This window comes from Hippoglossus stenolepis, chromosome 9, assembly GCF_022539355.2.
Source record: "Hippoglossus stenolepis isolate QCI-W04-F060 chromosome 9, HSTE1.2, whole genome shotgun sequence".
In the NCBI taxonomy this organism is placed as follows: Eukaryota; Metazoa; Chordata; class Actinopteri; order Pleuronectiformes; family Pleuronectidae; genus Hippoglossus; species Hippoglossus stenolepis.
Window position 1 is genome coordinate 28,439,201 of NC_061491.1, and position 25,813 is coordinate 28,465,013.

Consider the following 25,813-nt stretch of genomic DNA (forward strand, 5'->3'; position numbering starts at 1 on the left):
ATCTACTGCAGTAAAAGTATAAAGGTTCAGGCTCTGAAATGCAAAAGTTTCTATCGACTGTATGAGACTCACGTCATATTAATATATAACTTCAAATCAAATAAAAACAACTAAAAACAGGTGAAAGTCAGAAAAGATTTGTGAGCATGAAAAATGTTCCAGGAGGATGAAGTGTTGATGAAGTTTCCTGATTTAGTCCAGCGATGAACATGAGAAGGTTTTGTAGCTTCATCTGGTCTGATCTTCACTTTCCTCCCTCTTGTTTCTCCTCATCACACATTCTCCTCTTCTCTGTGTTGAGCCTCTCGTCTGTTCAGATTGATTCGTCTCTTTTACATCTGTTGTGTTTGATTCTCACTGATACACAACAAGGAATCTGCTTTTCTCTGTTGGTCTGTTTAGGTTGAAATCTGTGTCGATGGTGGGAAGGTGACGCTCGATGAGGCAAAATGAAAAAAAATATGATTCTCCTCAAACGCATTAAAGTAAGGAGCCTGTTTAGAAAATGTGAGGAGGAGAAAGCTCAGATATTTGTGTGAAAATGTAGAAACTAAATACTCAAGTAAAGTACAGATACATGAAAAAGGTACTTTAAGGATATGAAGTCCCCTGATAGTTAAATCTGTGGAAGAAGAAGATGACGTTTACAAACCTCTGCTCGTCTGTTTTCCGGCGTGTCTCCAGGTTTCACTGTCACAAAGATGAAAGTCTCTTTATACGCTGATGTTCTGAGGGATACATGAAGCCACAGATTCTTCATAACCTGCACATTTCGTTAGACAGCACCCCCCCTCCCTGCCAGATGTTCTCCTTTTAACTTCTGAGCCTCTTAATGAGGAATATGGAGGCGAACGAGGAGCAGCTGGGAGTTAAAGTGTTAAAGGTCCTGGAACCTGTGGCTTTACAGATGTGTCTCCTGCAGCTCTGCACAGTTTTACATGTCCATCACATCTGGGGCAGGAGGCCCCCACATGCCTGCGGCTGGGGAGGGTGGGGGGTGGAGACAGGAGTCTGCATGTCTGCTGAGACGACGGACACATAAATACCTGGACGTCCACTGTCACTTTCAGACTGTCTGCAGGTGGAGGACAGAAGAGGAGACTGAGACATGATCCCACTGAGGCTGGTCGTCTTCGGCCGTGAGTATCTGCTCAGATTCAGTCAGACATTAGCCTGCAGATGTTTGGTGGTAGTTTTTATTTTATAAAAGCAAACTACAGCATACGGAGCGTTTGCTGCTTCTCGAGCAGACGAGGATTCCAGCTTGTGTAACAACAGAAAGCTTCTTGACAGACAAAGAGACAAACAGTCATTTTGTGACTCCTCTCACTTTAATGATGGAGTTTGAACTAGTTCCTTTATAGATTTTTATATTTGGCCTCCATCTATTTATGACTCACAATAATAGCAGTAAGGTTTATTTATGTATATTGATAAATGTGAGTAAGCAAGTTCAAATTTAACAGGAAGAAAACAACCAAATTAAAAAGGAGAGTTATGTAAAAACGCTACAAAAGTGTAAACAAAGAAAAAGAAGCAGAGTCAAAGATTCAAAGCAGCTTCATACGTGTATGTTTGTGTTTTAGACTTTGTGACGTGTGTAAAAGGGATTTTTTGTAATATTATATTATACAACTAAATATTTTGAATATTTCCAGCAGCTTTCATTTCATTGTGTTTATTGGTTTTAATAACATGAAGCTGTGTTGTGTTTGCAGTGCTGGCTGCAGCTTGGTATCTACCTGGTGCTGCTGGTAAGTTAGAGGAGATGATGAAGATGATGATGATGATGGTGATGGTGATGGTGATGGTGTGATGATGAATATGATGATGATGAATATGATGAAGATGAAGTCTTTTCTTATGACCTGTGTGTTTGAACAGAGGGAGAGATGATCTACGCCTGTCACAATGAAACAGCTGAGATATCATGTGGTAAGAAACATGCAAAAACCTGTACAAATATAAAGTAATATAATACAATATAATATAATATAATATAATACAAAAACAGAACTTAACCAGGAGACGGCTGCAAATTGTGACTCAGTTAACTTACAAACTTTTTCTGTATTTTAAAAACGTTTCTGTTTGTCTGCCGTATATCGAAGTGTCGGATCACTTCAGTCTCTTGTGGTCAAAATGAGTATAGAAACAATAAATCCACAGGAAAATCCTGACAAAATATACATTTATTTTTGCTTCTTTTCAAAGTGGAAAAATCGTAAAAAACTTCTTTCATCTGCCTCCGTAGAACTCTATGTGTGACAAGGTTTGTGGCGGATGAAAATAACTTGAACGTTGTGCTTCAGACGTCGGCAGTAAGATCCAGCTGGAACACATCCTGTACAAGGTCGGCGTGGGGACGAGGTGTGGGGAGGGGAAACAGCATCCTGACGACGGGCCCGACACCTTCTGCTCCTTCCCCTGGTCTGAGATGGTGGTGGAGGATCTGTAAGAACTATCATTTCAAAACACAGTTCAAGTGTTTTCTGAGTTTTTATGAACTTTAAAAGAAGAATTAACAGGAACCAGAACCAGCGGCTCCTCACTTGTTCTGGTTCTGATCGTGTTGCGTCTGTTTGGATCTGCAGCTGTGGGAACAGGAGGTCGTGTGAGGTCCCCGTCACTGAGCGAGTGTTCGGTGAATACGCCTGTGAGGAGCCGACCCGGTACCTGGAGGTGTCCTATACCTGCGCCACGCCCCCCCCTCCACCTCCTCCTCCACCTCCACCCAAACCTGACTGTATGTATAAACACACACGCTCCCCATTCACATAAACACACACTGTAAATAAAGATGGACGACATGACTGCTCCCAAAAGTGAAGCCAAATCTTCTTGATCGCCCCCTGGTGGCTGTCTGCAGTACAGGTCCCCAACCCCGCCTCCTCCACGTTTAATAATCCAAGTAGATGTTAAATAAAAGGTCAAAAGCACAAGTCGGCGTCGGCTGTGTCTGAGATTCTTTGGCTTCATTTTATGCAGCAGCAGGAAGTGGAGACGACTCGTTGACACAATAAAGTTTTTACACGTTTACACACTGAGGCCGTTCGTGTTAACTTTGAATGTATAAATAATGATTTACATGACACCTCCTGTGAGTTGATGATAGAATAGAAAATACAAAGTCCAACATTTCAGTTTCAAAGAGAAAAATATAAATAAACGTCCTCTTCCTTTAAACTCATTGGCTTTAGCCCCCCCTGGTGTCACAATGTCATATAGCACGTCCTGTTTGTCATTACTCCCACATATGAAGATCCTGACATTTTCTCTGCAGGTGAAGACAAACCCGCCACCGAAGCCTGATGAATTTAAAACTTTATTGTTCATCTGTGTGGACAGAACAGTGTGAAGACGCATCGACTCCAATGAGAGACGAAGCAGAACCTGGTGTCAGAGCTGAAACGATCCAATGAGCTCAGATGTTAGAACACATGTCCTTTCTGTCCTGTTTGATGTCATGTGTCTGAATAATTAAAATCATTTGAAGTGAATAAAATCCATCAGACATCAAGTGAAACTGTTCATGTGTCTTTATCTTCTCCATCACTTCTCCTTCCTCAGCAGATGGCGTTTGCTCAGATGAACAGATTTGGTTACAGACCTTGTACGTTGTATTAACTAGTTTTTCTCACACTGAAGAGGCCATTTCTTTCCACTGGGTGGCGATGTCTTCATCATCACCGTTAAATTATTTATTTTCTGTAAATTTCAAATTATAATTTTCAAATCATTTAAAAACCGAATCCGTTCAGATCGGTCATTTTACCATTTCAAGAAGGAAACGCAACTTTTAGTTTTATTTGAACTAAAATAAAATAATTTGTTCAATTGTGAAATAGATTTTTTTTTATTAGTTAACTCTGTCTACGGTGCTTTATGGTCTGTTTGACTCTAAATGATCATAATTTACTAAATGAACATCAGCTGTTTGAAGAAGACTTGAAACTAGAGACTGAGACATAAAGCCACGGCTCAGGTCGTTGCTCTGGTGCCTCCTCCCCTGCTTGCTTCCTTGCTCCAGCTCACAGAACCTCCTGCTCATGCTCAGCTTAATATTCAAGACTCTGTTCATTCACAACCAGTTCCTCTCTGTGTCTGCTTCCGGGTCCAGTTACAAACAAATCCTAACACATAAACTTCATCTGAAAATGTTCACTGACGTTATAAAGTGAGAAGTAGAGTCATTTTCTCATTGACTTCTATAGAAACAACCAGAGGAGTCGCCCCCTGCTGGTCACTACACAGAAGACAGGTTTTCAGGCAAGTGGAGGCCGAGGACGGAGGTCCGCGTTTCACACCTCTGTCTGATGTTGAAGCACCCTGGGAGACTGAGTTCTGGAGGCTCTGGTTTCTCTCCAGAACAAAGAAAAAACATGTGGTCAAGGTTTGGACTACAAATGTAGGCCGAACTGTAGTTCACAAATACCAGGTCCCAACAACGTACTTTGCGGCATATACTGTACAATAGTATAACCTGTGGCCTGAGTGATATCTAAACACCTTGGTGCAAGTGGAACAACCACTTACCGCCCTTCTTTTATTCCCCGTGTTGCTACAGTTGTGGAGAGCAAGAAGAGCACAGGATAGGCTCCACCCCTGTCAAGGTGTATCCATACGACACGTTTTGCCTTGTATGGCAAAGAACGTCAAACATGGAAGATGCCTAAGCCCTTCAGAGCATTCACCATACTATCTGGAAATTCCTCCTGATAAAGCAACAATTGCCAGACATCAATGATCGGATGCTTCCGAGCTTCTGCAGTGATTCGGACCCTGAGGTGAAAATCAGCCCTCTTGCGAGCTTTTTGAGGCAGAGATCTGACTGCCCAGGATTTGGATAAATGGATGAGCACTGCCCAAGAGGCCTTCTGTAAGCTAACGTCTCTGTATGCAGGCTTTGAATGTCCAGCGAATGCATCTGCATGGGAATCTGCGGAGGAAGAAGTTGTTCGGTTGTCGAGGAAGAAGCTGTCCCGGTACAGGAGCGATTCTCTGAGCGTGAAGAAGCTGTTTTTACATTGTTCTGAAGATAGTCTGTTTTTTTAGAATAGACACAGAAACATTTGATGTAAAGTTAAAGAGACTTGGGTAAAGGTTGAAATCTGAATTCTTCTCAGTGTCTTTCTACTCACACACCAGAGGATTTCACTGCACGTACACATCACAGAATATCAGACATTTGTCAACATCACTATTAGAAACACAGGAGCAGGTATCAGCTGAAAATCAATATACTGAGCAGGAAAATGATTACATTCAAGAGACTGATTTATCAAAAGTATTTTTAAAAAGCATGAGGCCCACTGTGCTCTGTGAGGATGGTGTATTGAAAAATATTAGCCAATGCAGCCCTCCAGGTTAAATGACCTTCAGAACATCTTGTGTCATTCTTGACAGTGAAAGAGTTTTGTGCCAGGTTTTGCTTGTTTATCTACACTCACTATTTCTATTTGCCCTGGGCCAGAGGTCCATCATTTCTCTAGAGACCAAGCGTATTCATAAATGAGCCTTTCCATGATTACACCATGAATTACAAGCTGGTGGACAGGACACGGTCACATCACAGCGTCATCAGACTATTATAAATGAATTATTATAACTGTTTATAATACTGGGGGAGTTCTGAGTTCTGAGCTCGGGTCACCAGACGGACATTTGCAAGTTCAGCGGTGACGCAGTGGTTAATGCAGCACCAGAATATTCTCTCATAGGTCATGTAGTGCATGGAAGACAAAGTCACATGGCCCACACTGTAAAGTACTATTAGAATAGTATATATGTGTACTTACATACTTTTACTTCAATATTTCAATACAGGACTTTAACATGTTGTCTCCATGTTGAGATTTTAACCCACAATTCTTAACCCAAGCTGTAGGAAGAGACTCTATTCTTGCTAGTTCTCTCCCTAAATATCATTTCATTTTTCCACTTAAAGGTGTTTAATTGAACATTGCTGGAACATTGTTGTCATGGTGATCAACGGTCTTACACTTGCCAGCTCTGCAGCACATTGTTAGTTCCTCATTCCCACAGAACTGTTCCTCTTACCCAGAACAAGAAACCTCCAAATCAACAGATTTATCAGAGTTCACAGAAACACGTTCGCAGAGTAACAGAAAGACCTTGAACTCATTTGACCTCATCCATTTATTACTTTGAAGAGTTTACATCTGGTTACCTTTCATTCATTCTACCAGAGGTTTTCACTTTTCATTAGTTACAGTAGTTACTTAATACAACAGGTCATATGAAATCAACATGCTATACAGCAGAATTATGATTTACCTGCTAAGCTCGTGAGACGCCGCACCTCTCCTGCGACACATCGTGCTTCCAGTGTGTGGTTCACAGTTTTAGCTTCACAGAGGACCTGAATTCTTCTTCCACGGCTGGAGAGATTCATGTTTGTGTGGTTTATGTCCCACACTTACTGTATCAATGTACTGGAACCATAGATACATTATTTCTCACTTTGGAATTGTGGATTGTAAGAAAAGACTGTATCTTCACATCTGTGGGATCTATACACAGACTAACTGATACCATGTTATATTACAACACTATTATCACTGAACCACAGGCAGTGGAGATTTCAAAAAGTACAATGATGCAATCCTACAATTGTGGAGAACTGGAGCTCCTCTGGATGTGCCAACTCATCTCTTATCAGTTTCCTCAGAGCTCCTGAAGTGGACGGTCACAGAGAGACAAAGACGTGAATTCAATCTAAACGGCACAGGGACACAATCCCATCTGGTGAGTTCTACTCAACAAAACTATATTTTTGTGTCATTTAAAGCTCAACCCTTAAGTGAAGCTTTAATCAGCTGATTGATCATCTGATTAAAATCACCATCAGTGGTTCGTTAACATTTCAGTACAGGAGCGATTCTCTGAGCGTGAAGAAGCTGTTTTTACATTGTTCTGAAGATAGTCTGGTTTTTTAGAATAGACACAGAAGCATTGATGTAAAGTTAAAGAGACTTGGGTAAAGGTTGAAATCTGAATTCTTCTCAGTGTCTTTCTACTCACACACCAGAGGATTTCACTGCACGTACACATCATAGAATATCAGACATTTGTCAACATCACTATTAGAAACACAGGAGCAGGTATCAGCTGAAAATCAATATACTGAGCAGGAAAATTATTACATTCAAGAGACTGATTTATCAAAAGTATTTTTAAAAAGCATGAGGCCCACTGTGCTCTGTGAGGATGGTGTATTAGCCAATGCAGCCCTCCAGGTTAAATGACCTTCAGAACATCTTGTGTCATTCTTGACAGTGAAAGAGTTTTGTGCCAGGTTTTGCTTGTTTATCTACACTCACTATTTCTATTTGCCCTGGGCCAGAGGTCCATCATTTCTCTAGAGACCAAGCATATTCATAAATGAGCCTTTCCATGATTACACCATGAATTACAAGCTGGTGGACAGGACACGGTCACATCACAGCGTCATCAGGCTATCATAAATGAATTATTATAACTGTTTAAGTTTGGCTCTGTACGTCTGTCACCAAAGACAGAGGAGAGAAAGAGGTATACCGCTAAAATAATCCATAATCCATGACTCTCCTCTGAGTTGGACGAAGACAGAGAGAGCAGGAAAAATGAGCAGCTTGAATATCTGCTGATACTGAAGAGACAAGAAAGTTGCTAAACTGCACAGAACCAGAATCACATCAGCAAAAAGCTGAACTGCTTGTTTCCTCTTCCACCTCCGGAATTACATGAGATTGAAATCAAGTTGTGTAATAGATTTTCAGAGAGGATGAACATGTTTGTGCAGGGCTGTGGTTTTCATTTTCTATATGCTTGTGTCAGAGGTTAATTATGGACAGAAAGTCGAAAGTCGAATGAGACGCAATAGAAATGTGAAATATAAAAGTTACTTTCAAATTGTTAAATGTTCAATACCAATGTAAGATGTCCATATTGTGATGGAGAGATTGATTGGCTGAGATGGAGAGAGAGAGATCATCCCGTCTGAGAGACCAGCTGAGACTCGTGGTGCGATCTGAACCACACGTGTTGACGTGTGTGAAGCAGGGATATGTGAAGTGATAACTGGGCCCAGTGTTGGGAGGGGATGGGATGAGGGTGTTGGTCCTGGGACTCGGTCCACGACACGTTGAAGGAACACAGACTGATGATGGAGGAGAATCTGAGCAAGTTCCTACAACCTTTCCTCGTCAGCAGTCGTTTGTCTCGAACAGAAAAGATTGTGTTGAGAGGAACGACTCATCACTACTTCCATGATCTGCTTCTTTTCCTGTGCTTAATAATTTGCAGCGTGATGGGAGGCCGGACGCAGAGATGGTGGATACTGAGCCTCCTGATCCTTTGCAGCCTCCTCAGCCTCACTCAACCAATCCGTAAGAAAAAAGGTTCATTTTGACGAACCCCGTCTTCTCTCAACAGATATGGAAGCACAGACCAACTGCTCCCCCCACAGGCTGTTGAGCAGAAGTGAAAACTGGCAGAAGTGAAGTTGTTTATAACAGTTCATCAGCTTCTGTTCCTTATCCTCTTATCCACTGTAAATTTGTCGTATATTTAAGCAGCAGTGATGTTGAAGATGATGATGAAGGAATCTCCGCGGACACCGTTCTTGCTTGTATAATAAGGTTTATTACACAGAAGTTACAGGTCAGGACGGGTACCTAGGTATACCCGGAGACGTTCTCGGCCAATGAAGAAGTCTACCTCGCCGGTGCCGGACAAGCATTCATATAGGGAAGTTGTTTCCGCCCAGGAAATAAGATAAAATGACGTCATACATAGGGGCCTCTAATACAAAACATACTTCCTACTTAAAGATGGAAACCCCTCTATCTACTTCCTACTTAAAGATGGAAATCCCTCTATCTAACAGGTCAAAGAGAGTTTCTCCGGGTCACAGAGAACTCAACGAGTATCATATCGAATAATAATTAGATTCCTCTGAGAGTCAGGAAATGAGGGGCCCCCTAATCATGAACATGTCATTAACAATCTATGTTAGCTGAATATACCACATATTTCCCCCCTTCGAGACTTCACAAAGTCTCGAAACAACAAAAGAAGAAAACATACAGGTGTATAATCATGACAAAAATAACAATCCGTCCTGTAACATAATTGTAACAATAAAGCAACTGTATGGAGTATAAAAGTGAGAGTGAAAAACCCATCAGGCAGCTATCTTTCCTGAAATATCCATCAAACAAACTAGACAGGAAAATTCTCTCACGGCCCCTCTGCCTAGGCGACCATACATAATACTCCATACCAATGAAATTAGGAATTTTAGCAAATTGTGTAAGGAAATGACTTAAGCAAATACATATGGAACCCTCAGCAAATCAAAACAAAACAAATGTCCAAAGTCAGGCTGGTCGACCCATCGCACCTTCCAACGGACCTTTTCCTGCCTAGCCCCTCTATCCCTAAACACCAAGAAAAAGAAAACATCTGAGGTCCCAGTATATTTACCCAATAACAGAAAACATCATTTTCCTAGCAATTAACACACAGAGAATATAGTTCAATTTTAATATTACTCATGCAATATATAAGAGAAAACATAAGAATGTATAACACTGTAGTTTCTCAGTAGCATTGATTCTCAGTTGTAGTATCGATGACGTGTTGAATCTGGATATCGTATCATACGTCCTTGTTCAGAATCCTTCAGTCCATTCGTATTGTTCTGTTTGAAGTGTCTGAATCCATTCAACACATCGGAGTCCCTGAACAATCAACCACCCTCACAGTGGTCTTCCCCCAATATGTTCTAGAATGAAAGAAAAGAAAACCAGTATCTTTTGCATACAGAACAGATACACATTAAACATCAAATATAGATTAACACTCTATCAGTAAATGTGAAATTATAAGTCATATTGTCCATTTCCCCCCTGTACACACCCCTCTAATATAAGAAGAAACTACAAAATAACTAAGCAATAACAGAGGTAAATGTTAGGATTATAATAACATCAGATATTCAAAATGGATATACATCCACCCTTATCACGTCGTCCTCATCAACGTCCGTGTCAGCACCAAATAATAATGGCATCTGAGTTTGATCACCGGGCATCACAACTCCAACCCATCTCAATATCATAACCTTCGCAAAGGTCAACAACAGCGTACAAAAACAAAACATCACACTCAACGTTAGAACAAGTGCTGCCAAAACCTGAACTAACACTGCTCCTACTGGCCCTAATTTGTCTTGCAACCAAGCATTTGCAGACCATCCAGCGTTTTCCGACGGGCCAAACGCATCCCTTATAAGCTTCAATGCATCTATAACACTAGTCATATTATCAGAACTATCAGGAATCAAAGTATAGCAAGCATTCCCAGTTAAGTTCAAAGCCACACATAGGCCACCTTGTTTGGCCAAAATATAGTCTAGAGCCATGTCATGTTTTAGCAACGTCAGTCTGTGGCTTTTCTGAGTATTTGACAAATATTCAAAACCTTTTATGGTTTCGTTTGCAAAACCCTGTAGGGTATAGGTAATATTATCAATGTGATCTGCCAAGAATGTCACCCCATACCATGGAAATAATCCTATAGCCCACTTCTCTGCTAGACTTATTCTCCAATGGTACGATTCCAAATTGTTAAACTGTGCCATCTCCCGTTTCTTCCTACTTCCGGAAACGACATTAGATTGGACCTCATCTGGCCCTTTTCCCTTCTGCATAGTAAAAACCTCATATGGGAGTTTCAACGCTGCCATATAACAGCATCCTATCCACCCACACGGTAGAAATATATATGCCTTATCACCACAAACCCACCAAATATCCTTGAAATTCCCTATAGTCACATTCCCAGGCAAACTTTGGATCTGCACCCTTAAAGTTATATTCTGTCTGTGATGTGGTACATAAAAGTTACTTCATACGAATCATTACTCATCTTATGTCCACGCTTACCCAAGTCCATCATATATTCGTCACAGTCTGATATCCCCATAAACATTCCCGGCCCATCATGAGTATTATTTGAACAAAAACAGCTGGTAGCTCTCACTGATGTCACTTCCATTATATCAGGGACCGCCGTTGTGATATTTTCATGCTGATCAAGTAAATTTACATATGGTAATTCCCCAACCAAGAACAAGTAGATCTAGGCCTAAACAGATGTACTGACAAAGCCATCACTACATCTTCTGCTGACTGCTGCTGATACAACAGCCACGATAGTGCATAACTTTGGCATATAGCGGTTAGTGGGTCTGGTACAGTCTCTAAAATTGAAGGCCATGAGTTCGGCGATGGAATCTTTACCACACATGGACCATTCCAATTCGTAACCGATCTTACGGAATGCGTTAATTGCTGGAACCATAAGTTCCTACTTGCCCATGGGTCTGCAATTTGTAATACTGAAGGATCAAACCCAAACACCTTCCATTTAGTTTCTCTCTTTTGTAACGTATGGTATTGATCAGTCATATGTTCTGGTGTCTGATCAGAGTCAAAAAAGTAATTATCTACGTCTGAAATAGTCCTCTGAACTGTCACAGATGAATCTGCATCATTCTCTTCCATCATCTGTTCTCTAACTTCAACAATCTCATTACTACTGTTCACCCTAGGCTCTATCTTTAACATTAGCTTCTGGGTTACATTATCCACATCCTTAAATGTCAAAGGTGTCATGTCAGATGTCTGCGTCATTTACAAATGTCGAGACGCTAAAGATGTCGTCACTGTTGTAGCATTCATCCCCTTCAAAGTCATAGCTAGAGTAGTAGCCTGAGTTGATGTATGAACACTCTTAGTTGTTTCTGGAGCTAAAGTAACAAGCTTCATCTGTGTACTATTCAGCCTTGGAGTGATTACTGTGGTAAATTGTTCCTGAACCCCTTTAGTAACCGTGAAAACTCCAATAGGACTCAAATCTTTTATCATGAGTGTCACTTTACGAGTTATATGACCTTTTATCCAATAATTTTGATATGGAACAAATTTAAACTCCGGTTCTAAATAAGTACACATGTATTCCCCTTGGTCTTCCCATGTAACTTTACGCAGGACAAGTGAACAATCATCTTTAATTTTCAACCACCTCATGTCATTATACAAAACATACTTCCTTTGATCACGAGGCACAATATCAACTTCAGGTCTTGTCAACAACACATCTTCACCACGACTATTTTCCCACTTGGGAGGAATGTTACTACCAACATTCCACCTTCCACATCGACAAGGAAGGTAAGCTGTTCCTCCTAACTTAACTCTGATCACAGTATTCAAAGGAGGTGGCGTTATAGAAATCATCTGAGGCGCCACTGTAGTTAACTGCGATACATTTATACCTTCAATAACTTTTAACACTAAAAGGGTAGATTTCCCTTCCATTTTCCCAGCTTTCGTCTGGGGAGTTGATGTCATCGTCAATTCTCTTGTTTCCCCAACATCTTGGAGGTCTATATTCTTATTCTCACCTATTATCACTAGAGACACTATACGAACTCTAAATCCCAACTCGGACCGCTCACTCCCAAAACGTGGATCATAAAAAGAACACCTATAATCACCTTGATCTTCCTGTTGAGGCCTATATACATAAAGACTACAATCTCCCTCAACCTTCAGTCTCCGTTGTCATCAATGATTGGTGAAAAATATCATTTGGCACTTCCACCAGACAGCCGTCTGGTGTAAACTTTATTGTACACTTCAATCTACACAAAGCATCTCTTCCCAAAAGTGCAATAGGTGTATGTTCTGATACCAATATGGGTATTGTAATCTTCAGATTTTTATAGCTGAGCTCAATTGGTTCTGTGAGAGGAATCAGCTGTTTCACTCCCTCAAACCCGATTGTCCGAATCAATTGACCGGACATGGGGAGATGTATAGCATCTTCAGGCTGAATACAGGTAAAAGCAGCTCCGCTATCCACCATCACTTCCAATGGTCGATTATTTATTTTCACCTCTATTATTGGATCTCTCTCCGGCCCTGACACTATCAGCTGACACCCCCCTTTCGAGTCTTCAGGGCATCTCTAGAATCCTGGTTCCGGGCCTCTGTAAGGGTTCACCGGTCCCCTGGGTGGCCCTGATTGGCCCCTGAATCCTCCTCTGAAGTTTCCTCTGGAGTTCCCTCTGAAATTCCCTCTGAAATTCCCTCTGAAGTTGTTGCACTCACGGGCAAAGTGGCCTAATTGTCCACAATTATAACATTCTTCTGAACGCTGTTGAAAATTTGGATTAAACCTTCCTCCTCTTCCTCTTCCGAAATTTCCTTGATCCCTTCCTCTCCAATTCTGTGCTTGACCAAAAGTTGGCTGTGGGTAGGAGACGACTGGAACCACCGATGATGGCTGGAACGATTGGAGCTGAACCTGGTTCGGCTGTAGTTGTGGTAATGGTTGATTTAGTGGAGCCTGATTCTGCATAACCAGAGCCTGCTTCTTCTCCATCTTCTTATTATCCACCAGTTGTATTTGATTGAGTTTTCTGAGGGTCTCTTGGTCCTGTTCTTTCTGGTCATGTTCCTTTTTCCTATACAGCACCACTTGATGGGCTATATGATCCGTATAGACACCCTTTGCCATGCTTCCAAGACCAACCACCTCTGCCAGTTTGCTCCTCACTGATAGGGGCAACCCCTTCTGTATTCTGGCTCGCAAAATTGACTGCTCCATTTGATTCAAATTCGGGTTATTTCCTGTGATATTTCTCCACACTTGATGAGCTCTCTACACATAGGCCCTCGGGTTTTCTTCCTGTCCCAGTGGTTCAATAAAAATGTTGTCAGGATGTACGTTTGTCGGAAATGTATCTTTCAGCGCTCTCCACGCTCGACCTCTATTTGCAGAAAACAGCTCTGAATCATTCACAGCAGTTCCCACATATCGATTAAGTCCAGCTGTCTGTAGAATTTCTCCCATAGCATGGACTCCAAGGAGATTAGCCAAAAGTCTCTTAATATCTCCAATGGCAGGTTGTTCTCCCATCATAATCTCTTCCAACTTCGAAATCCAATAATGTGCTCCATCTTGGAGAGTAGGTAACTTCTCAAGTATGTTTGACATATCTGTACTCTGCCAAGGCTTATACTCCAAACTCTGCCCTCGCATGACCACTGGAAACATCTTCTTGAGTGTCAACTGTTTTCTTGAGCGCAATGCATTTTTCATGCCTTCTTTCTGCAGCTCTTCCTTCCGTATCTGCAACTCCTCTAACTGGTTCACCAGTGTTCTTTGTCTTTCTGGACTACTAGTTTTTCCCAAGTCATAGGAGCATCGGTCCATACTTCTTTCGACCTCTCTTAAAGTCCTCTGTAAGTCCTCTTTTATTTCAGTACTGGATGTCGCAGGACAAAACCTTCTTGAAGATGAAGGAGTCCTGGTCTCCAAATCTTCATCGTTGTCTCCATTCTCACTGTCATTAGTGGTATCATCTCCTCTCTTTTCCATCCTTTCCTTCTCCACCTTCTCATTTTCCATCTTTCCTTGTCCACCTTCTCATTTTCCATCTTTCCCTTCTCTGCCTTGTATGTGGACACAAGTACCTCCATTATTATAATTGCATCTGGGTTAAGAGTCCCCTCTACTGGCCATGGTTGGTCAATTTCAGGCCAGAATTTATGCCATTTTTCCGATATTTTTGCAATGTTTGCGATGCCTTTAACTAAAGGATTATTCTTCTGTACTACATCAACAGGAGTAGTTACTTTTTTCCACATTGTAACAGCTTCCTTATGTTCCCTTATTGTAAATTAAAAAGTAATTGCTAAGATTAAAACTACTTAAAGCTATTTAGATTACTTATCTCCCCCTTTTTTTTTTTTTTCAATCAATCAACCAATTAACCAATCAATCAATTAAACAATTAACAAATCAATCAATCAAACAATTAACAAATCAGTCAACTGACCAATTAATCAATCAACAAATCAATCAAGCACTCAATCAATCAATCAATCAACCAACTAACAAATTCATCAATTCATCAATTCATGTATTACAACCATTAAGACACCACAGCCAATAATAAAAATGAAATTGATTTGCCAACTCCAAAGGAATCAAAAGCTCATTAATGTAATAGCACAACCCAAAGTCCACTTATAATATTTGACAAAAAGATCACGCTCTCACAAGTGACTCACTGTCACCAAATGCGCTCTTAATCGCAGCAAGACAATCACCTAATTATCAACCAATATTCACCTCAAATCATCAAACAGTCACAATAGTGAATCTCCAACACAGCACAGATCAGAATAAGCCACGCACAAACAATAAAACTCACATCTGCAACTGACAGCAGAGTTTAGACCAAACAATCATATTCTATTAATTAGTTAAATGTATTAACTGGTCAGTCCGTTGCCAAGCCTTTTATTTATTTATTTATTTATTTATTTATTTTTGGATAAACTGTACCGGCCTTGATCAGACTGGAGACAGGAGCTGCACACGCAGACGTCAGCAAGCTTCAATCTGTGTGATGCACCGGCCTCAATTCCCACTCACCGTAAATGGATAAGGGAAAAGAAACAGGCAATGATTTAGTATCTTATGAACCCATTAGGTCCTTTGAACAGCGTCATAAGCGATTCAGTATGATTTGCATACATTTGCACACGTTATCTGCCAGCATTTAGGTCAATAGATGTTTTTCCCCTTTAAATACCAGTAATAATCCCATACCATGCATCATCAATATATAATTTAGTTTATTTCTCTCTAATAATATCTTTAAAGTTCTCAATAGTTTATTATTTATTCACGGCTGTATTAATAACTCAACAGTCCTTTCATAAACCAATATATATCTGTATGACTCTCTGCCTGCACACAGCACATGTGTCAGTCCCAGTAGAGAAAACAGATATGTTATTCTTATTTATACCAGCCCGTAGTGTAGATGTGACACTCTTGATACCAGCATATTTGTATTCTCTAGTCAATGCAACCAATTTCCTCTCGTTATCACCTTAAAACAAATTCTAACTATCTCTCCTATCAAAATTATCATTATCCAGTATTTAAAGTCCAAAATGTCAAATTAAACTCAATTTGCTCCCAAATTAAACCCCTAACTAAGCATTGTAGAATTTAATGAAAACCAAATGAATCAAAAAGTTTTAGCGATCATTTTAGCGAAGAAATTTTAGAACTACAAACATATCCAATCTAGCTGAATCAAACAAACAATATTATTTCCTAATACTGTCTGCACAATCTCGCTGTCCCACAAACAAACAAACAAATTGTCTTTTTTAGTTTAAACTAAACCCCATTAAAGAATTGGTTTTAAAAAACTTTGTGACTCTGCCCCTGCGTCTCACAAGAGGGTGTTAATCACAGAGGTTTTTTTTTTCTATACACGAGAGAGAGAGAGCGAGCGAGCCTGTCACACACACACACCAGTGCGGCACATGGGGAAGGTGGGGGCGAGTGGAGGGAGGGAAAGCTAGACCCACATGATTCATTACGTCCTCTGGAAGAGGCTCATTGTTTTATTTAATACAGAAAGCTAAATATCTTTCCTTATAAGTTATCAAATTTCCCGTTCTCAACCACAACCTATATATGTTTATTCAATCATAAAATCTTTTTTATTAACCTAACCCACAAGGACCAACCCCTGCTGCAGTTTGTCACACAGCTGGAACACAGTAGTGACCACGTGTCACACACACACCAGGGTACGGCTGGGAGATGTCTCCCTGTTCATGAACGCACACACATTGCCACACAATGAAAAACACTGCAAATTCAACCCAAAAACACAAACAGCACTCATCTTATATTCCCCAAAACAACTCATTCATACCATACATTCATATAGCATGCTTTTTGCCGCGCACTTTTCTCTCTTATTCTTTTAAATTTATGCTACCTATGAGATGTAAATATTCGATGAGAGGCTGCATCAGACACTGTTCGTCAACAAATGTTCAGAGTGAGAACATACAATCGAATTTTTAATTCTACAATCTCCAGTTTATTAAACTGACCTGTGGTGAGGATTTGCGGCCCATTCTAACAGCTCCTCTTCCTGAGGCTCCCGGTCTTTCCTGATCATCTCTTTGATCCTATTTCTCTCTCATTACTCTGTCCCTTATCACTGTTTACATTTATTTATTCAAATTTCCTGGATCCAGGATTATCCCAATTTTCTCTTTTTAACTCAATTCCTGACTATGTCAAAGCCAACTGTCACGCAGTGACTAATCTACACATGTCTTACCGTTAAGAAGTTGAGGGCCCAATCTTCATTAATCTTGCACAATGTTATTTAGCTCACCTTATCGTTACAATGAAGCTATTCTACACATACAATACATCTCTTGTATTTATGTTATTTCCTTTCTTCACTTTTTATCTTCTCTTATAATAATCCCCCCTTTATTTGCGTCGTATACGACGCAAATAAAATCAAATTTAGCACGGAGCTTCACTTCAAACATCAACACAACATGACATGTCCACAAAAAAGAAAAGGTTCTTTACAGTGTGACCAGACAGCAGACACACAACAGCTTCAATGAATGAACCAGCATCCAGTCAAGTGAGAAATGCTCACCGTGTGTGAAGGTCTTGGAGATGCCGCAGGCCACAGCACGTCCAGAGTTCGTGACGCCAAATTTGTCGTATATTTAAGCAGCAGTGATGTTGAAGATGATGATGAAGGAATCTCCGCGGACACCGTTCTTGCTTGTATAATAAGGTTTATTACACAGAAGTTACAGGTCAGGACGGGTACCTAGGTATACCCGGAGACGTTCTTGGCCAATGAAGAAGTCTACCTCGCCGGTGCCGGACAAGCATTCATATAGGGAAGTTGTTTCCGCCCAGGAAATAAGATAAAATGACGTCATACATAGGGGCCTCTAATACAAAACATACTTCCTACTTAAAGATGGAAACCCCTCTATCTACTTCCTACTTAAAGATGGAAACCCCTCTATCTAACAGGTCAAAGAGAGTTTCTCCGGGTCACAGAGAACTCAACGAGTATCATATCGAATAATAATTAGATTCCTCTGAGAGTCAGGAAATGAGGGGCCCCCTAACCATGAATATGTCATTAACAATCTATGTTAGCTGAATATACCACAGTTTCAACAAGTGTGTTTTGATCTGTGAATAAGCACAAGCACAGGAAACACCTACAATGTTGGGGATGATTAAATGTTGTTTGGACTTTCCAGAGGTGAGAGATGATGAGTGGGAGCAGCTCGGACCGGACATCGCTGCAATGCAACGTCTGAGGAACCTGCCTGAACACATGTTTCATGAAAGGTTCAAGGATTCTGCACTACAAGATTTGATAATTGTTTTAAATGTTGTGACACTGTCTAGTGGTGTTTTTATAGATTTAATGTGGAATCTTTATTTCATTGACAGCGACACTGGAGACAGACGGGACAGAGAGGGGCGTGAGAGAATGGCCATGACCTCCGTCAAAGAGCCGAAGCTGGACTCGAACATGAACTTCCCCGGAAAGTACTCCGCCCTGAAACATGGTGTCCATGCAGCCAGGTGACCACTGCAGCTTGCCCACTAGTTTATTCATTAGAATATAAGTAGATTCATCATTATTATTCACTTTGATCATATTAATGATTCCAATGAGTAGGAGTGTGAAATGTTTTCATGCTCAAATGTTCTGAAATCACTTTCCTCAGACTGTCCATCGCTGCAGCTCCTCTTTCAGCCACTGTCCTTAACACTTGGCTTCAGCTCCTGTCTCTTTAAGACCCTCCTGCTGTTGTGATTGGTCACTTTCATCACGTGAAGGACTTGTTAACCTCCATTCTCGCTATCCTTGTTCTTTTTTACATGACATCACAATAATACAGAAATATTGTCTGGAGCTTCAGCAGCTGAGAAAACAATTGTCTCCTTTAAATTCATTTTTTCACGTAGCTACTATGAGCGAATGGATTAGGATAGTTTTGGTAAAAGGTAGAGGATGGATTTTAAATTCAAGTTTTGATTCAATTTTACTTGTAAAGCACCAAATCATAACACACATTATCTCAAGGCTCTTCTCAATGTCACACAAATCACATAAAGGTGACACAAAAGCATAGATTTTAAATAAAGATGGACGACGTGACAGCTCCCAAAAGTGAGGACAAACCATCTTGATCGCCACCTTGTGGCTGGCTGAGGTGAAGGTATTAAACCTGCCTCCGTGTTAGCAGATGGGACATGAACCAGACATAGAACTCAAAGTAGACGTTAAATAAAAGTCGTCAAAGATGTTTCTGTCATTTCAGTTCTTATCTCACTGATGTTGGTTCAAGTGTTTCTGATCAGTTTGGTTTTATTCGTTGTTTGATGATATGAAAACAGGCTGAGACGTGATGATTGACAGCTGAGGCTGACTCCTGATTGGTCGATAAACACAAATGAGGTGTTCATCCTCTTAAATCAGAGACAAATGAACTTTTCACGTGGTCTTAATCTGATTTCATGAGATAGTCGCTGAGCCCTCTATGGCATGAACATGCTGATCTTCTTTCAGGGCGGATATTGACCGAACCCCAATGAGTTTGCTGGAAGGTCTTCAGGACTGTGAGAATGTCCCCGCCTTCGTCATTCAAAGGGAACAGGTTGGTGGATTTTACAAGAAAGTGGGAAGCAGCACTGAGTTTAAAAGAACTGAAATCAATCTGTCTGTTTAAAGAAAATAAAACTATTATTAAAAGACTTGATTGATCAAATTACTTGGAATGAGATCCCACATCTTTCACGCTTATGTGGGATGTAGGGATCAGTTTAAAGGGATAGTTCACAGAAAAATACAAATTCCCTCATCATCTACTCCCCACTACGATGGAGGGTGAAGTGTTTATCCCCCATTCGACTCGAAACGACGTCATTTAAACCAAGTTGGAACCCCTGAAAGTCAATAGGAAGTGGCTAAGCTAGCGGACGTTAGCATTTCCGACCGTCCCTGAATGCACCTCGTCAGAAGACATCAGCTGACTTTAGGCTGATGTCCCCCCCCCCCTCTATCTGCATAGTTGTGAGTAGATAATGAGCGAATTTTAATTTCTAGTTGAAATATCCCTTTAAAACCAGCATCGACATTCATGATACACGTGATCGATATCAGACTCTGTAACTTTATTCTGATCGAACTACCTTCTGTCTTTTCATTCATTATCTCTTGTTTTGACTTATTTTCTAGGACCTTGAAACCTTCTTGGAAGGTTTTGAGAAACAGAAGATACAAGATTGGCTGCTCCGTGCATCTGAGACCTCACACAGCTACAGTCAAAAACTTCTGGTCATGACGGACAAAGAGAAGTCAACAGAAGACAGAGTCCAACAGGAATACAGCCTGGATCCTCATTACTCAGTAATAGTCAGCAAGGACTGTCTGTACAATGAGTCCTGTTGCCCTGAGGCAGACGGCTACACCGTAGTGCAAATATTTGGAAGTGTTTCAGAAGATGGACAAAGTGTATCTGGGCTTTCTGGCTCATCTCTTGCTGAGCTGATGTTCAAACCATCACTGACAGGTACTCCAGTGTTCTCCCTTAATGGAAGCACGTCCACACACTTCCAGCAAAACTTCATGCGCTTTTTTCAGATCCGTGGAATCAAAGCAGTCTTAGAAACCAACCAGCAGAATCACCAGCTGTACCAGGTCATGGATCAACCCGGCTCACTTTCCAGCCACAGAATTCCACAAAGACCAGTTGATCACACCACACAGTACGACCACCAGCAGATCATCATGATGGAATCTGACCCTGTGGTCAGAAAAGCTGCAACTTTTCTGTATGAGAAGCATCCAGAGGTGAGCTCTGTCTACATTCTTGATGAAAACCAAAGACCAAAACTGATCCGTGGGGCCTCTGTGCCTCTGTCAGAGGACAGCAGACTGGTGCTGGTCGGTCATGGGGCGAAAGACAATTCAGGAGAGACGAGATTGTCTGGGTACGGAGCCCAAGATGTGGCCAAAGTTATTCAGAGGACCTCCAGAGTCAGTGATACGATCAAAACAACAAGTGTGGTGGCATGTGAGGTCGGATCCGATAAAGTCTTCATCCAAACCCTGCTGACAGAGCTTCGTAAGAGCAGCATTGAGACAGAGCTGCACCTGAGGGATGCTGTGATCCAGGTCCAGCACACGGGACAGAAAATTACTCAAGAAATCTCTCCAGACGGAGTGAAGTGGCGTCACAAAGACGACAGCACGAAGGTGGTGGCAAACCTTGATAGAAACGGAGACGCAATTATTAGAAATGAGCCTGGCAGCAAAGGAGAGGCAGTGTTTACCAATGAAAGGAACTTACTGATGGACGGTCAATCAAAGTCGGTTTTGAGCTACAGAGACAAATGGCCAAATGAGCCGAGGAGATTTATTCCCCAGGATGAAGACGTTAAGACGTTCAGTGATGGCTTATTTAAAGTTGAGGCTCTAACTTGGGGATTCTTTCATCCTGATCAGCCCCTTCCAGAAAAGGTCAATTTCCAAAACTTGCAACAGTTAGAGATGCATTTTTTAATTGGGGAAAAAATCAGAGATAATAATAATAAGGAGAAAATGAGTTGGATAACGGACGAGCCAGAACTAAACAGCATTCTTTCCAAGTGTTATGAGATTAAATCAGGCAAAGATGTAAGAAGCATCATCCGTCACTATGCAAAGACGGGAGAAAATGAGCCCACATACCTGATGATCAATGACTGGATATTAGAAATTAATCCTGAAAATCTGTACGTTCGTCCAGTTGGAAAAAAGCTTGACAACAATCAAATGGGAAATGAGGACAGAATTAATGAAGTTAAGAGCTGTGTTATGGAACAGATCGGCAAAGAAAGATACAGCGAAATGAAACCTAATATAAACCCAAAGGGGACATATGTCAATTATGTGGAAAGTACTTTGAAGGGAGAGCACACAACTGTCCCAAGTCTTTCCACTGAGGCCTGGTTCACCACATACTTCACAGCCTCAGTTATATCTGAATCTGCTAGAAATTTCCGGACATTTCCTCTGACTCTCATGGCTCTGGATATGGTACAAAGCCCAAATGCAGAAAACCATGCCGCTGGAGTGGATTTCTTTTTTGATGGACACCCAATGGCAACAGGAGGCAGTTGGATTGACCCAAGCAGTCGTGGATTCAGTGGCTCAGCAACAGCGAGTTCACAGGGAGTAAAAAAACTAAAGACAGTCCTAGAAAAAGAGCTCAAACTGTGCACCAAGTGGTTTGAGAATGGTAACCCAAGGGTTATGTCTCGGATACTGGATGTTGCGAAAAAATACAAGGTGATTGAAAAAAATTCACCTGAACGAGAAACCATATTAAAAGATTACAACACTTTTGAATCAAAAGTAGTCAGAGTTTGGAATCAACCATCTGGTGCCTTAGGAGGATACGATGACGGCCACGTAACATCGCAAGACTTAAAATCTGCCTCCGAGTTGGAAAACACCTTCAAACTGGAATCCTACTATTCAAGAGCATCTGCGTCATTAGCTGAAGAAATCCACAGCCAGCTGAAGGAGACATATGGTGAAACTCTGGCGGGACTGCATCTCAAGGAGGGAAGTGACCGAATAGAAAAGGGACAGTTCATATGTGAGCTGGTGTCGAAGGAGACTGATGCCAAACCTGTTGAATTCAGGGTTGAGTTATCTGCAGAGAGTCGACGCCACAATGAAAATGTGTTAGAGGGCATTGACACAGCAGCTCAGCACATGGAGGGTTTAAAACCCCAACATCCAGTCAACAAGTATGCAGAGCACACTGGAACTGCTGTCGGTGCACTCGGCCTCCTGCTGGGCCTGAAAGGAGCTGTTGATGCTTTTGAACAGGGGGACATTAAAGATGGTGCAGTGGGAGCTTTGCAAACAGCTCATGGAGTCACAGGTATGACCATGTCTCTTATTGCAAGACAAGCTCTGTCTTCAGAGACAAGAATCGCCAGAGCTGCAGCAACGATCATGAGAAGTCCTGCAATGAAGGGCACCATGACAGCTCTACCAATAGTGGGGATTGGATTTGGGATATACAATCTTGAACAAGATATAGAGAGGGGGGGTGCACTGGGGGGGATTGATGCTGTCTTAGATGCTACTATGGTTGATTTGGATGTTGTTGGACTTGTTCAGCCTGAACTGGAACCTTTTATCATGCCTATAAACCTGGCTTTATCAGTGCTCCGGATGGTCTCTGATGATATTTATATGGGCGTAGAGCAGGAACTCAACAGTCTCCCCACGGACGCTGGACTTCTGGATAAACTGGGGGCTGTTGTTGTTGGCGTTGAGAAGGGTCTTCTCCATTTTGCAATTCAAGTGGCTAGTGTGTTTTACAATTGGCATTATGATGAAATTCAGGAGGGTAAAAAACTTGTTGAGCAGATATCAGACTATAAACAATATTACACAGTTATAACGGAACACGATGGAGCGACTGCCATTGATTTTAGTAGCGGCAGCTCCTCTTGGAATGGAGGAGGTATTGACTTCTGCCTGGCTGATCAGGGTCAGTCTCAGTTCTGCATGAACTATTCTGTATCTAGTGATGAGACTTTTGGGAAACAGTGTTGGAACATTAACACACAAGGAAGCAATGATATAATTCTTGGCCTGGGAGAGTCACATGAATTACAGTATAAGACACTATATAATAAAATACTCATGGTCATACCAGCTGGCTCTGTGAAAGTGGTTTCTGGTTATGAAGCGGTGTCAAATTCAAGATATGGAATATACAAAGGAAACAGAGATGCTAATCGCTTTTTTGCAGTTGACAAATCAGAGGACGAGCGAGTGATGGAGCTGATGTTGACTTACTATTACCAGCTCTATGGGGAACCAGGTGATGACATATTCTTCCTCGGTCCACAGAGAAGTTACGTTGAAGGCGCTGGTGGAATCGACACATACATCATTCCTGTCAACGGCGGTAAAACAATCATTAACAACTACGATCCATCTAAAGCTCTGGACACTCTTCACTTCACTGCTAACTACAGTCACATTTCTGTGTCTAAATCTGGGAACGACGTTGTGTTTATGTATGAGAGCGACCACACTGTGACCATTCAAAACTGGTTTTCAGGAGAACTGTATCGTCACATGAACATGATGTCAGGAGACGGAGTCTTATTCGAGATTTCCTCCACTGTGGTTTCTTCTGTTCGGCTGGTGGCCAGAGGAATTAACAAGATGTTTCAGAAACATGGTGAATATGTGAACGCATCACAGCCACTTTTACAGAGAGTCACAAACATCTTTGGCTCTCAGTTTGATGATGTGCTCATTGGAAATGGAGAGAAGAATCTCATGGATGGAGGAGGAGGTGGAGATCATCTGACTGGTGGTGAAGGAGGAGACATCTACATGGTGAAAGGTAGAAATCATTCTTCAGTGATGATTGAAAATTACTCCAAAGACAACGAAACAGACACGGCCCTAATAGAAGCAGATCTAAAGACTTTGAGCGTCACAGTACAAGGGGATGATGTTGTTCTGACAGCTTCGCATGCGACTACAGACATTAACGTGACTTTACTGAACTGGTTCCGATCACCGAACGACAGACACTTGTTCTTCATCACCAACGACATGATCTCTTTCACACTCTCAGCTCACAAGGATGATTGTCTGGATGCTCACACATTCACCAGCTGCATAAAAAGCTTCAGTATTGATTACAGCAAGGCCACATCTCCTGTGCTGGTGGACCTCGAGGAGTCTGAGGCGTATGAAAGTGTGACAGAGGTCCGTGGGTCAGCCTTTTCTGATGACATCAGAGGGAACGAAGAGCACAACGTGTTCCTCCCAGGAGGAGGTGATGATAACCTTCAGGGTAGAGGAGGTGAGGACTGGTACGTTATCACACCAGGCCAAGGAATTAAAAACATCAGCAACTTCTCACCAGATCTAGTCATGGACATTCTCTTCATTAAAGATCAATATCAGAATATAACTTGTACTTGTGATGTACGCAGCATCACCATCTCTGTATCTGGCAGAGAAAATGTTGTTTTAAACTCCTGGTTTGAGTCAAAGTATCATCAGCACCTGCAGATCAAGACCAGCGATGGAATAACAGCTGGACTGAGTTGGAACATCAGCAGCTGTGACGACATTAAGACTTTAATGTTCCCCATTACTGTTGATTACAGAAACCAGAAACCTGAAGCACTTTCCCAGAAAGAGTCAGACCAGGGAGGAGAACATCCGGAGTGTTTCAGATATAGAAGCAGGAATTCAAAGGAGAGGTTCTTCTGTGGCCTCCAAGGCAAAGTGATGGAAATGGCTGAAGTTGACTCAGTGAAAGAAATGCTTGGCTCGGCAGGTTTCGACATCATGGTTGGGAACAGGAATGACAATTTGCTTGATCCTTCCACCGGGGGTGCACTGATGTCTGGAGGTGAAGGAGAAGACACTTACATCATCAAACAGGGATACGGAAACAACTTAATGATCGATAACTTTGCGAACGACCAGAAAATAGACACCGTGTTGATTGACATGGATTTTGTCGCTGACGCCAAGTTACCCTGGACTCATCATCAACAGGAGATCTGAATGTGACAATCACAACAAAAGGGGAACAATTCAAATTCACACTGATGGCTACAACGACAGTTACCAAAACCAGCACCTGGAATTTCAGAGCTCTGACGGCGCCATTTTAAATTGAAATCACTGAACTCAACTGCAGAAGTTCCTTTATTCCAGACTGAGGCTTTCAAAGTGACTCTGCCACCGTCGCAGTCCGACTGTCGCTTCGACCTCGGCTCTTGGCAAAATCTGTCAAAGGTCCACACGGTG

The 25,813-nt window shown here is 41.6% G+C and overlaps 2 protein-coding genes across 2 annotated transcripts; both read left to right on the forward strand.

The window, feature by feature from the left end:
• The first annotated feature begins 1,052 nt into the window (after nucleotides 1–1,052).
• Nucleotides 1,053–3,410, forward strand: LOC118114761 (L-rhamnose-binding lectin SML). The gene is made up of 6 exons (XM_035165392.1): nucleotides 1,053–1,139; nucleotides 1,719–1,754; nucleotides 1,885–1,935; nucleotides 2,313–2,454; nucleotides 2,595–2,746; nucleotides 3,284–3,410. The coding sequence occupies exons 1-6, from the start codon at nucleotides 1,109–1,111 to the stop codon at nucleotides 3,310–3,312; spliced, it is 441 nt and encodes a 146-aa protein (XP_035021283.1). The 5' UTR covers nucleotides 1,053–1,108; the 3' UTR covers nucleotides 3,313–3,410.
• Nucleotides 3,411–6,684: 3,274 nt separating this feature from the next.
• On the forward strand, nucleotides 6,685–25,567 carry LOC118114664. Its single transcript, XM_035165221.2, has 6 exons — nucleotides 6,685–6,768; nucleotides 8,308–8,390; nucleotides 18,207–18,297; nucleotides 18,403–18,537; nucleotides 19,529–19,616; nucleotides 20,198–25,567. The coding sequence occupies exons 2-6, from the start codon at nucleotides 8,312–8,314 to the stop codon at nucleotides 25,565–25,567; spliced, it is 5,763 nt and encodes a 1,920-aa protein (XP_035021112.2). The 5' UTR covers nucleotides 6,685–6,768; nucleotides 8,308–8,311.
• Nucleotides 25,568–25,813: the final 246 nt, after the last annotated feature.